The sequence below is a fragment of the Mus musculus genome, chromosome 13, assembly GCF_000001635.26.
Source record: "Mus musculus strain C57BL/6J chromosome 13, GRCm38.p6 C57BL/6J".
Taxonomy (NCBI): Eukaryota; Metazoa; Chordata; class Mammalia; order Rodentia; family Muridae; genus Mus; species Mus musculus.
In genome coordinates this window covers 100434635-100449000 of record NC_000079.6, presented here as the reverse complement: position 1 = coordinate 100449000, position 14366 = coordinate 100434635, and the positions used below count along the sequence as shown (strand labels likewise).

Here is a 14366-nt window from a genome sequence, read left to right as displayed (position 1 = left end):
AAGCATTCAGGAAGCTGTTTGACGACATGACCATAGAGTACAACATTAGTAATAGGTTGCTGCCCTGGTTGGCTTTGGAAGTCAGGTTGACACAGATTATAATCATCTAAAAGGAGAATCTCAGTTGAGGAAATTCAAGGATCTTATTGCTCTGTAGAGATACTCGCTTGATTGTTAATCAGTGTAGGAGGCCCCAGCCCACTGAAGGCAGTTCCATCCCTAAGTAGGTGATCATTAATTATATAAAAAGGCTAGCTGATTATAAGCTGGTCTGTGAACCAGCTGACAAGCAACAGTCTACATAAGGTAATGCTTTCTTCTTTGACTGTGAAGTGAGTTGCTTAGTTGGAGGTAATGCTGTGTGGAATAGCAGGCAGACCTGTCTTCAGGCTCCTGCCTTGACTTCCTTTAGTGGTGGACTGTGACTTGGACTTGTGAGCTGAAAGAAATCGTTCCTTTCCTAAGTTGCTTTTGGTCTTAGTATTTATCACAATATCATAAAAGAAAAGTAATTAGAGTAGTTGCCCCATAGGGTCTATGACCTTCCAGCTACAGGCACTTTAAAAAAATATCAGTCTGCAGCCTTGGCTGGCTTAGAACTTGCTATGTAGACTAGACTTATCTCAAACTCACAGAAATCTTCCTACCTCTGCCTTCTGTGTGCTGGAATTAAAACCATGTGCCACCATACCCAGTCTAACCAAAGGCTTTCAGCCTGGTTTACAGTGGCAGGCATGGATTTCTCCTATGTGAAGCAGCCCTGAGATCTAATCAGAAAGCCATTTCTGTCACGCCTCTGTGCTACAAGTGTGCATCTCTCACTTCAAACATTTAGAATTACTTAGGCCTATTTAAGTATTTAATTTGAAACACTGTATTACAGTGATTGACAACTTTCTTAGTTATATGAACTTTTAATATAGTTCCTCATGTTGTGGTGACTTCCAACCATAAAATTACTTTTGTTATGACTTCACAACTTGTAACTTTGCTACTATATGAATCTTAATGTAAACATCAGTGTTTTCTGATGGTCTTACTCGACTCCTGTGAAAGGGTCCTTTGACCCTACAGATTGTGAACCACAGATCTATAGGCTATAAGGTAATGTTGATCGATTCAGCCTTCATTGAAGACACAAGTATATTGTATAACTGCAACGCATTATTCAGAAATTTCTTATGGTCTGTGGTCTTGCACGCGCTCTGCACACGCTCAACTGGCCAGGAAGAACGACGCTGCAACAGGATCCTTCTGCACACGTTTATTGGGAGAGCATTGATTGCATAGGCAAAAGAAGAACAACAACGAACAAGGAAAATGCTGCTGCTTATATACCCCTCCATGTGACGTGTCAGCTCCTGTTTAGCTGCTCACTCATTACCCCACTACTACGCCCCGGGATGGGCAGTGACTTGGCACGAATTTACTCTTGCACCTGTGCACATTACTTGTTTACCAGTTAGGCACAGCGGAGGCTTGTGATGGCAATTGCTCACGGCTCTCCACACTGTGGTAAAAAGATGATGATACAGGAAGTTAATTGCAGATGATAGTGGATGTAATGAATTGTAACCTTCTAATTGTTTTGTCCTCAACTGATAGAATTTTAAGAATGCATTAAGTGGGTTGGCTAGATAACTCACCAAGTAAAGTCTGTAGACCTGATAACCTGAGTTTGATCCCTGGGATAAACTTTGTAGAAAGAGACCTGACTCATACAAGTTGTCTTCTGACTTCAACACAGGTGTCATGCATGTATGTTTATACACAAACACACACACTTTTAAAATGTAATAAAAGTGCACTAAATTATCTAGCATTTGGGAGACGAGGTAGAAGGATTACCACAAGTTCAAGACTAACCAAGAATATATAGCTGTCCTGGAACTTGATTTGTAGACCAGGATGGTCTTGAACTCACCTTGAAGTCCACCTGCCTCTGCTCAGGAGTGATGGGTCTAAATGTGAGTGCCTATTCCAGAGGATATTTCAATCCCCTTGCTTACTGTTACAAACTATTGATGGAAAGTTTCAATTTGATTCACCTGAGAAGTACTGCTCCATTACATGAACAAATCTGAGTGAGGTAACTGAAAGTTCCAATGAATCAGGTGACCACTAGGATGGGTTGGTTAGCTAAGGAAAACAAGACCTAGCAAATGGTAAAAACTTGGGTTACTCTCCAAACCCCCAACTTATATAATTAATTTACTAGATGCCAGATGAAGATAAAATGGATAAAAAAAACTAGCTATTTTCTGGATTCCTGGAGCAATCACATATTATGTTTGAAAGTTTTTGCAAACCTAATTTTCAAAATTACTGGGTTTTGTTGGCTGGGTGTTTGGAGAGGAGTTAGATATATGTGTGGCTTTGAATGATAGGACACTCTTTGAAAACTTCAAGTAGCCATTGTCTAATGGGTCCTGATGGAGCCACAAAACCTGTTTCAAGGAAGTACCAGCTACTTGTGGCCACTACTGGAGCCTCTCCTCACAGCTCGTGCCTGTCACCCTGGATGTCACTGGGATGCTGGGCGAGGAAGCCATGGAGACTCCTTCTCCCTTGGGACATCAGGTCTCGGTTTGTAAGCAGACTTTAGTTCCTGTTAGAGAGACACAAAGTTCTGATATGGGAAATCTCATTGCAGGAAACCACCTGAGGAAGAAGCAGGAGCCTGACTGAACTGAAGGTAAAAGGACCTCAGGGGACCGTTAACTAGAGACAGTGCCTGACAGAATCCAGAATATCAATGGTGGATGTATGATTGACTCAGCAATAACTCTTCTTCTTCTTCTTCTTCTTCTTCTTCTTCTTCTTCTTCTTCTTCTTCTTCTTCTTCTTCTTCTTCTTCTTCTTCTTTTTCTTCTTCTTCTTCTTCTTCTAGATTTATTTATTTATTTTATGTGAATAAACCATAGCTGTACAAATGATTGTGAGCCATCATGTGGTTGCTGGGAATTGAACTCAGAACCTCTGCTTACTCTGGCCCAAAGATTTTATTATTTGTACACAGGAGCTATCTTTAGACAAACCAGAAGAGGTTGTCAGATCTCATTACAAATGGTTGTGAGCCATCATGTATTTGCTGGGATTTGAACTCAGAACCTTCGGAAGAGCAATCAGTGCTCTTAACCACTGAGTCATCTCTCTGGCCCCCAGGTCAGCAATTCTTATTTCAAAAATTTACTCTGAAGAAATGTTAAAACTTGGGGAAAGGTTTTGCTTTTAGCATATTGATCTCATCTTTGAACCTGGTATTGGTGGCTGCCCCTTGTCCACCACACGCCGTGTTGGGTCAGTGGCTTTACACAGCCAGATGCCCACCCGGGGCCAAGTGGAAAGCGTCTGCCTGTCCAGAGCACAGGAACTCTGGCTGGATGCAGGCTCTCTCCCTTCCCCCTCTTTCCCATACACCTGACAGCCCACAGTCAATAAGCAGCTTTCCATAATTGTTTACTTGAAGACACAGTTTGACTTCCCTGCATATGTGCCCCAAACCAGTTCAGGCTAGATCAGCCTGTCCATTCTTCCTTCCTAATACATTGATGCTATGCATTGTCTAAACTTAAATGTTGGCAGGAGTGGTTCAGAGATGAAAGGAACCCAGTGCAGGGTGGATCTGAAGGAGGAGTGTGTGCTGTTAATGTAGGTTAGTGTAAGAGAGACAAATGCACAACCCAAACCAAATAGGATCTCAGGCCAAACAAACAGTCTCCTATGCTCCTTGACCACAAGTTCTAGGCTAGCATGGGACACATCGCATGACTCTATCGCAGAATAACAAATGAACAAACCAACCAACCAACCAACCAACCTTTATGGATTGACCCAGGCTTATTTGTCTTGTTCACTGTTTGTTCTTATGGGCTAGTCAGCTTGCTGGAATCACAAGTAGACACAGTGATTATTTCTCGAGTCAGAACATGAAACCCGATGTTTTGTATTTTCCCAAAACAATGTCCTTTTTGTCTTGACAATCCAGGTATTACTTTAATATCTCTGCCTTCATTAAAAGCTTAGAACATGATCTGTGTTTAAATCTTTTGTTACCTTTACTTGGTAGTGTGGGGTAGGGGCATGAGTGTGTCCATGTAGTAGTCAGGACAACTTGGAGTCAGTTCTCTTCTTTCAGCACATGGATCCAGGGGTTAGCTGCAAGTGTCTAGTCACTGAGCTGCACCATGGGCGCTGAACCCATGCTCTTTATAGTTAAAACATTCCTATCACCATTATCTGCTTTCCTTGGTCCTTTAGAAAATGGCTGAGCATGGGGAGTCCTCCGAGGATCGGATTTCTGAGATTGATTATGAATTTCTCCCTGAGCTCTCTGCTCTTCTCGGGGTGGATGCAGTTCAGCTGGCAAAGAGCCAAGAAGAAGAAGAGCATAAAGAACGGATGAAAATGAAGAAAGGTTTTAACTCACAGATGCGCAGTGAAGCCAAACGACTAAAGACCTTTGAGACCTATGACACGTTCAGATCATGGACGCCACAGGAGATGGCAGCTGCTGGGTTTTACCACACAGGGGTGAAACTTGGGGTTCAGTGCTTTTGCTGTAGCTTGATCCTCTTTGGCAATAGCCTCAGGAAGCTTCCCATAGAGAGACACAAGAAATTACGTCCAGAATGTGAGTTCCTTCAGGGAAAAGATGTTGGTAACATTGGCAAGTATGACATCCGGGTGAAGAGTCCAGAGAAGATGCTGAGAGGTGGCAAAGCCAGGTACCATGAAGAGGAGGCCAGACTGGAGTCCTTTGAGGACTGGCCATTTTATGCCCATGGGACATCACCACGTGTACTCTCAGCAGCTGGCTTTGTCTTTACAGGTAAGTGGATTCCACTTTGTGAGGCATTTCTGAGGTATTTAAAGTTTAGGTTCCATTTTGTGAGCAATATTTTGTAAATGAGCATTCACTGATGAAGAGTGTTATATTAGACATAAGATGTAGTTCATTAAATTTTAAGTGTAACAATTTTGCTTCTGCTTTAATATGTATTTAGTGTAGCATTATTGGTTTGCTATATATCTATACACACACACACACACATGCAGCCATGTATTTGCCTGTGTATTTAAGTAAAATGTAACTTTTCTTCAAATATAGACCTTAAATGTACCAGCAGTGGGCTGTGGGTATGGCTGAGTGCTAGAGCACTTCTGTAGCCCCTACATAGAACAGGCATGCTGGAGTCTGTCTTGTTCTGGTGCAGTATAGCCAGCTCCAAGACACAGCTGGTGTCATTGCCGGTCAGTCACACCCTTTCCTGCATCTGTAGGTAAAAGGGACACTGTGCAGTGTTTTTCCTGTGGCGGAAGCTTGGGCAACTGGGAAGAAGGAGATGACCCCTGGAAGGAGCATGCCAAGTGGTTCCCCAAGTAAGTGGATAAGTATTTTATTTTTTACAAAGCAAAATAAAACAGGATGCAAAAGTGCCACATTGTTGGAATATTCCCTTGAGTTCTGATCTTTCTCCTATGTGGATCACCCCTGAACTTTTCTTTTCTTTTTTTATTGAATATTTTATTTACTTATATTTCAAATGTTATCCCCTTTCCTGGTTTCCCCACTGGAAACACCCTATCCCATCCTCCCTCCCCTTACTTCTATGAGGGTGCTTCCCCCACTCACCCAACCACCCCTGCCCTGGCATTTCCCTATACTGGGACATCGAGCCTTCACAGGACCAAGGGCTTCTCCTCCCATTGATGTCCGACAAGGCCATCCTCTGTTACCTATGTGGCTGGAGCCATGGGTCCTTCCATGTGCACTCTTTGGTTGGTGGTTTAGTTTCTGGGAGCTCTGGGGGGGGGCGGGCGTTGGTTGGTTGATATTGTTGTTCTTCCTATGTGGTTGCAAATCCCTTCAGCCCCTTCAGTCCTTTCTCTAACTCCTCCATTGGGGACCTGGTGCTCAGTCCAATGTTTGGCTGTAAGCATCCGCCTCTGTATTTGTCAGGCTCTGGCAGAGCCTCCCAGGAGACAGCGATATCAGGCTCCTGTCAGTAAGCACTTCTTGGCATCCAGCAAAGGGCCTGAGTTTGGTGTCTGTATGTACCCCAGAACTTTCAAGTAATGTAAGTAACAAATTTGAATCATGGGCACTTTGTTTTTTTCTTCTATTTCGCTTTCATTTTAATATATTTGTGCATGTGTGTGTGTGTGTGTGTGCATACACATATATGTGGACTTCTTCAGGTTGACCGAGCATGGCTACCTCATCACTCTCAGGGATCACTGAACCAGAACTCATAGATTGGCTAGACTAGCTGGACAGTGAGCCCTAGGGCCGCCTGTCTCCGCTACCCCAGGACTAGGGTTAGAGAAGTGTGACCATGCCCCACCTTTAAGTAGACACTGGGACTCAAACTGCAGATCCTCATGCTTGTGCTGAGGCACTTTATCTACCAAGCCATCTACTTATCATTCCAAATACTAAGATGCGTTGTCAAGCTGCAGTTGTGTGACTTACCCTAACTAATAAATGCGTTAGTCTGCCCAGGGCTGCAGTGGTGTAGACATGACAGAAAGCAAGAATGTTTAAGGCATTAAGATAATATCACATCCTGCAACATATGCACCAAATGAAAATGCTTGCTGGGTGCAGGGGCACACACCCAGCATTAGGAAGGTGGACACTGGAGAATCAGGAGTTCAAAGCCACCCTCTGCTAAAGTGAGAGAGGACCAGGTAGGTCCTGAGTTGCCCACATCCTAGTGTCATAAGAGAACAGATGTTTTGTTCAGAGATTCAAGGTTTTTGTTATTGTACGTCTCTGCTTAGAAAAATTATATTGTAAATATTTTTAGTGTTTCGTACTGGTTTTGTAATTCCTTTGTTTTTGTTTCTGCCAAATAAAAATTTATTCCTTTCACTGGCTTTCAAGCTTTCATTATGGAATGATTGATAAAAATAAAAGGAGCAGTAATAAGCACTTGTCAGCACCCGGTCAGGAATTGTTCCATCTATCTCTTGCTAATGTTTTCCATGGAATAACAATAACAGGTGACTTCAAAGTGAATTCCAGGTGCTGCATAAAGAATTTGTTACTATTATAGCATAGAAGACTTTAATAACAAGTTGAGCCACACTGTCATTAAGTCTGCTAGGAAAAGATGGCATTGATGCCCAAGGTCAAGTATCTGAATCCGCATTCAAGTGCTCGTTCCCACCCATCCTTTAATGTTTCTAAACCAGATTTCAATATGTGTGGAAGGGTTGGGGATGTTGTTTATATGCCAGGATGCTAGGGCAGAAGATGGTCTGTGAGAATGAGTCCCATGTGTCAACCTCAGACCTTCAGTTTCAGTAGCAAGCCTACCACTCCCTTACCTGTCTTGCCAGCCCAGAATTATACATTTCATTTTCCTCACAATTTTCCTTGTCTGTTATTTTTTTTAAAGAAGTTACTTAACATGCCCTGTATAATTTTCTATACTTTACACTTAGCCAGATTTATTTATTTATTTGTTTGTTTGTTTGTTTGTTTTCAGTGCTTTTCTCTAATTTCAGTAAACTGGTATTTTGGTTGGAAGGGCTTTTATTTTATTTTAAAGACAAGGTCTCTTTATATAATCCCAGGGTGGCTTAAACTTGATTATCCTCCTGCATCAGCCTCTGATCTGCTAGGATTTGGATGTGCATCACTGTGCATAGGAGTTTTTTATTTATTTTTAAAAAAATATTTGTAGTTCACTACTGTGTATAGGAAGGTTCCTGAGTAGATGCAAGGTCACACTTAAACCAAATAGGCAAGTATTTACAAGACACCTTGCACATAGGCAGCATGCTCACAAAAATGAAAGGCTATCTAGAATTATATTTAAATGGAAACATAAATATGCACAGCCCATGTAGGGCGAGCAGCCTTAAATATTCTTAAACTATATGACAATCTGTTAGGAAATGTGCAGAAAAAGTTATGAGATGACATAAATTAAATAGATGATCTTGGGCTTGGGTTTGCTGAGCAGTGAGGTGGTGAGAAAATTTCACATCTTACTTTGTTGTGGTAAATCTCCAACCCACACAAGCTCTGGCAATGAAAACATGACTCAATTAATATGAATACATGCTGTGCATCTAGACTGGGCAGACCTACCTCTACACTACACTACCATCTTCCACATCTGTGAGACCTCTTAGAACCTGTGGCTTCTCCAGGCCATGTGCTTCTGCTCTTCTTTCCTTCTTCTTCCTACTCCTCTGCGTCCTCTCCCTCTTCCTTTGCTTTCTTCACTTAGATTATTTGGAAAAGAAGTCTAAAAGGAAGGAAGAGAAGAGGAGGTTGGAAGGGAAGAGGGAATAAAGAGGAAAGAGAAATAAGTGAAGACAGAGTAAGAGGGAGAAATGTTTCCTGAGAAGGGATGAGATGGTTGTAGGAACAGTGCGGCCGTGATTAGCAATTCATAGACTGCCACTACTGCTCTTTGGGAGTCACAGTGTACCCTGCAGATGTACCTGCTACACTTCAGTCTCAGACAGAGCCCATGCTGCTGTTCCAGGCTCCTAAACCAGCTCTGGCCCAGCTTGTATCAGTTGTCCTCAGGGCCCTGCATGTAGTGTTGTTGGCTGTACTCTGGACACTGTTGGCAGGGACTCTGTCATCAGCCCTAAGTAGAGCTGCACGTCTGCCTCCAGGGGTCCTTTGCTTCTTCTCTGACCCAGAGCAGATGGAACATGACTCACACAGGAAGAGGAGACAGTTCAGTGACAGGCCGAACAGCTGGAAGGAGCGAGGTCTGCTCACACAAGAGCAGGTGCATCAGTTTTAATTGCTGCCTGGTCACTTCTTTTATGAAATATTGAGAAAATATTGGATATTCTCAAACTTTTAAAAACTGAATAATCAGTGTAAGCTTGTTGTGATAAAATTTTCACTTTTGAAACATGGACTTGGGATTGCAGTTTGCGTCACCATCCCTAGCAATTGCAGTAGTTTTAAAAATACCGTTTTGTTGCCGTAGTTGATTAATCTAGTCTACTCACCCGGCAGCAGCAGTGTGAGTTCCTTGCTACTCACGGCCCCAATATTCTTGATTATCATTGTGGATTATCAAACGTAAGACATGCACACACACCACACCTATGGTGGGGCCACTTCCAAACCTCCACGTAGCTAACACACCCCTACAATATTCCTGAATTATTTCTTAATAAAACCTATATTCCATCTTGGCCGTCCCAGCCTTCAGCCCTCCTGGGCCGCGGTCCCTGACTCTTACATGTTGGCTGTCTCTCTGTCCTGCACTTCTCAGGCCTGATCCTTGTGTTTCTCTAGCATGGTGGCACTGCCTTTTCTCTGGTCCCCTTGCCTTTGAATCTTAAAGTCCGGCCTCTGTCTCCCTGCCCAGCCATTAGCCTCTGGCAACTTTATTCACCAATCAGAACCAGCTGGAGACAGTGTCTTACATGTAGGCTTCTCATGCAATTTGGGAACCCAAAAACATAATACAAGCATTAAACTAAATCCATACACGGCTTAAGAAAGTAATATTGAGGTGGGAATGATAGCATGTATCAGGTGCCTGTAATCCCAGGTCTGTTGAGGTGGAGCCAAGAGGATCAGAAATGGAAGGTTTTTAATTTTGATATTTAAAGAGCCTAAGGTGAGCCTGTGCCATCCAGAATCCTATCTCAACAGGAAACAAGTATTGAAATGTTTTTAAAACAAGTTGATTTATTACGGTATTTTAGAAAGGATTGATCACCCAATTCACTGTAGTCCACCCCATGTGATATGGCTTATACGGGTTACATTCAGGCATAGTGCAGTGCAAGGAAATATGTGAAAAATGTAGCCAGGACCCTGGATGCCACAGACACCGAGTGGACAGAAGCCCTTGAGAATATTTGAGTTATGTGATGGAGTTCATCTTCTCCTGAGAATGTAAGAGGAGAAGGCTGGTCTCACCCCCATTGACAAAAGAGTTTTCAGTCCCTTATCACACCATTAGAAAGAAACATTAGTGTCAGTTAGAGGAATATTATTTAATCTTAAAAGTAGCTTCATGGGATGGAGAAATGGCTCAGCAGTTAAGAGCACTGACTGTTCTTTCAGCAGTCAATTCCCAGCGACCACATGGTGACTCACAACCATCTGTAATGGGATCCAACATCCTGTTCTGGTGTGTCTGAAGATAGCTACAGTGTACTCTTATACATAAAATAAACATCTCCTGCATGTGATTGGCAGAGAGGAAAACAAAGATGTTTTCTTGTTAAGCTGAACCACTTAGACTTGGTTTTTCAGACTGGCTGTGGGTGGCTTCTGCCTCCTTGAGACAGGGTTTCTCTGTGTAGCCCTGGCTGTCCTGAAACTCACTCTGTAGACCAGGCTGGCCTCGAACTCAGAAATCTGCCTGCCTCTGCCTCCCAAGTGCTGGGATTAAAGGTGTGCGCCACCACTGCCTGGCTAAACAAATCTTTTTTAAAAAGTAGCTTTCCTTTTATGGAAAAGGAATATATTTCAAGATGATATTCAACATACTTTATAAAAATCAAAACCAATAGATTTAATATGTTACTTTAAAAATTATCATGATGTTTTTGTTTCATTATGCCACAACTAATTTTCACATTGATTCATTTTCTGTCCTTGATCTGATCATGGGTACTAGGCTTAGCCGCCCTCAGCTGTATCAAAAAGGCAAAGATTTCGCAGTCTCTCTAGTCTGTATCAATCTCTTCGATTGTTTGTTTTGCACTTCTGGTTTAAGGAAACTGACAGCAGAGATCCATAGAACAGGCTTATACTACTCCTGCGGCTGATTTAGGAAGATTGCTTTAGCCCAGGAGTTTACCGTCAACACAGGAACACCTCATTTTAAAATAAAAACAAAAGTAATCTGAAGATTCAATTTAAAAAGCTATATGTGCTGTCATTAATATAAAAAAATTATTCCATGAGAACACTTGTTTTTTTTAAAGTCTTTTTTGGTAGAATTTTAAAAAAAGATTTATTTATTTTATGTGTATAAGCACACTGTAGCTGTCTTCAGACACCAGAAGAGAGTATCTCTCCAGTCCTATCAGAACACTTGTAATTCTCATGAGTAAGATGAGTTTTTTAAAATTTTAATACAATAATTTTGATCACATTCTCCCCCCTCCGAACTCTGCTCAGATCCTTCCCACTTCCTACTCAGCCAAGGTCATGTTCTTTCTCCCTCTGTTTCAACACCCTCCCCAACAAACAGCCAAAAATCAAAACAATCAAAAGCAGTAAAAAAAAAATGTGTAGTTTGTTTTGTGTTGACCAACTATTCCTGGGCGTGGGGCCTGCTCTGGAGTGTTTTGTTATACCCTGTGACATGCCATTGGAGAAATCGATCGTCCCATTATCAGCAGGTATCAGTTGCAAATAGTTCCTGGTTAGGGGTGGGGCCTTGTGTCTACTTCCTCCTCTCACTTTCAGGGGTCCATCTGGTTTGAATCTGCTCAGGTCTTGTGCATACTACTGGGGCAAGTTTTTTTTTTTTTTTTTTTTTGTTTTGTTTTTTGACAGTTTTACTGATATTTAAAGCCCAATAGTTCAATAGGTTTTATCAAGTGCTCATTGGAATGTAGAACATCTCTATTTATAGGGGTATATTTTAATTGTATTTCTAATTACAGATGTGAATTTCTTCAAAGTAAGAAATCTTCAGAGGAAATTGCCCAGTATATCCAAGGCTATGAGGGATTTGTTCATGTAACGGTAATTTATACCAGCCAACTTTTTCCAATAGTACATGTTCTTTACCTAATCATATCTGAATTGTCAGGGTGAGGGCTTTTGTTTGTTTTGTTTTCTGACGGATTCTGTGTCTTTCGCCCTTTCTCATCTCTGGCTGACAGAGAGGAAAACAAAAATGTTCTCTTGTTAAGCTGGAACCATGTAGACTTGGTTTTCCATGCTGGCTGTGGGTGGCTTCTGCCTCCTTCATCTTCCCTCTGACTGAGGCCACTCCCCTAGCACCCTTCTGCTGTTTCCATTTGGATGTCAGACTCAGTTCTCTGTGGTACCTGACAGAGGCAGGGCACTCAAGATGCCTCCTGCAGCTGAGCATCTAGACTCAAACTAGTGAGGGCAGTGGGAAACACAACCGAAACTGAAGCCAAAGGAGATGCATTTGCTGACTGACTCAGAAGCAACATCTGCAGACAGCATGGGCTGAAAGTCTGGGTGCAGTTCTCTCAGAGGGAGAGTTGCTCAGTTGGAGAGGCCCTTCTGATGTGAGCCCTCTTCCCATGTCTCAGTTCCTCATGAGTCAAATACATCTGTGTGTGTAACTGCAGTTCTCTTGTTGAGCTGGGTGTCTGGTAAGAGTGACCCTGAGAAAGTTTCCATTTCACTGATGTTTGGAACTGCATAAAAATCCTCCAAATCAATAAAAATCAAACCAAAATTAAAGGACTGATTTGCCCAAATTCTGCTGCTCTAATGAAACTTGGCTTTAGTGGGGAAACGTCTTCAGTTGCAGCTCAGAGATGGATTATATTCTATAAGTTAATCAGTCAGTAACCAAATTTCTTTCCACAGGGAGAACATTTTGTGAATTCCTGGGTCAGAAGAGAATTACCTATGGTATCAGGTAAAACCTCAGACACATTCCAAACACTTTGATTCTCCCTCTCCCTCTCCCTCTCCCTCTCCCTCTCCCTCTCCCTCTCCCTCTCCCTCTCCCTCTCCCTCTCCCTCTCCCTCTCCCTCTCCCTCTCCCTCTCCCTCTCCCTCTCCCTCTCCCTCTCCCTCTCCCTCTCCCTCTGCCACATGAATACAGATGCTTTTGGAAGCCAGACAAGGACATCATATCCCTTGATGGTGGAGTTATAGGCACTTGTGAACTGTCTGATGTGGATGCTGGGAACTGAACTCAGGACCTCTGAAAGAGCAGTCAGTGCTCTTAATTATTGAGCCATCTCTCCAGCCCTTCTTTAAAACTTATCTTCACAAGTGATTTCTCTATTATGGAATGATTTTGGGTTTGTTTTTGTTGTTACTTTATGAGCAGGAGAGATGGTTCAGTGGTTAATGCACTTTGCTGCTCTTGGAAAGGACTCAGGTTCAGTTCCCAGCACCCTTTGGCAACTCACAACTCCACAAATCCAGTTCTAGAGGATCCAGTGTCTTCCTCTGACCTCTGTGGCCACTGTGCATGTGTGGTGCAGGCAACCATGCAGACAAAAATAAAGAAAAATTTAAAAGTAAATGTAAAAATTATAGACTCAATTATTTACTTACTATTGCATGTGGATGCCCATGGGTCCCATGTGTGGAGGTGCAGAAGTCAGAGGACAATTTATATGGACTTGGTTCTCTCCTTCTACCATGAGAGAATTAATTTAGAGGTTATTAGGTTTAGTGGCAAGCTTCTGTACCAAGGATCCATTCATTAAGTGACTTAGTTTTTAGTGTAGATATGCATAACTAAGTATGTAGTGTTGGTGCTGTAACAGATGCTTCCCTTCAAACAACTAAAATAGTGGATAAAATGTTTTGGAAGCAAGTTTTAGTGTTTCTTCTATCCCAGACTGGCCTCACACTCAAATGAGCCTTGAACTTGTGACCCTTTTGCTGAGTTCTGAGTCAGAGCTTCTCAGGTGCTGGGGATGGAACCTCAGCCTTCGTGGAGGCCAGGAGAGCGTGCTAGTGACTGAGCTACATCTACAGACATAAATGTAGTCTTAAATGGCTCCATGTGCTGTTAAGAAATTCAGGAATATTCACAATAAAATCATGTAACAGGTATGAGGATAGTACTTGCTTGGCCAGCATGGGCAAGGTCCTCTGGATCCATTCCAGCATCCATGGAAAATGAAACCTCGGTGTTAGTAATTTAGGTCAGCAGAGCATCTATATAGCAAATAGGACAGGCTCTGAGTTCAGGCCCAGCAGAGGTCAGGGACATGGGGACAAGGGAGAGTGCACATAAGAATTCTATGGTAGGATTTCTCACTCCTGCAATTGCTGCTCTTGGAAGGAGGCACTTATGGCCAGGTTGAACTATGACATTGGGTTAGAGGTGGGTACAGACTATATGAATTTAGTGCCAAGTACAGAGAGGTCTATGCCTGTAATCCCAGCACTAAGAAAGCTGAGGCAGAAATATCACATGTTGAAGCTTAGCTTAGTAAGTTTAGCTTACTACATAGCAAATCATTTGCCACCTCCCATCAACATGGGAAAGAAGGAACATCTCAGATGTTAAGAGTATTGTTCATACACAGGACTTGAGCTAATTCCAGTGTGTCTCCATAGTAGCAGCTTACATGAATGTTACCATAGCAATAGTGGCAGAGTCTACACTGTTACTGAGCATGCTCTTGTCATTATTAAACAATCAAGTTAGGGCAGTTCCTGGGCAGAGACTGAGTGCATT

General features: G+C 42.4%; 1 protein-coding gene across 1 annotated transcript in view; it reads left to right on the top strand.

The window, feature by feature from the left end:
- Positions 1-14366, top strand: part of Naip1 (NLR family, apoptosis inhibitory protein 1) — a 45095-nt gene that overhangs the window by 3864 nt on the left and 26865 nt on the right. The window contains exons 2-6 of the mRNA NM_008670.2: positions 2654-2695; positions 4261-4831; positions 5283-5382; positions 11620-11701; positions 12527-12578. Of these exons, the coding sequence (NP_032696.2) occupies positions 4264-4831; positions 5283-5382; positions 11620-11701; positions 12527-12578 (802 nt within the window). The 5' untranslated portion in view covers positions 2654-2695; positions 4261-4263. The remainder of the gene's footprint in view (positions 1-2653; positions 2696-4260; positions 4832-5282; positions 5383-11619; positions 11702-12526; positions 12579-14366) is intronic.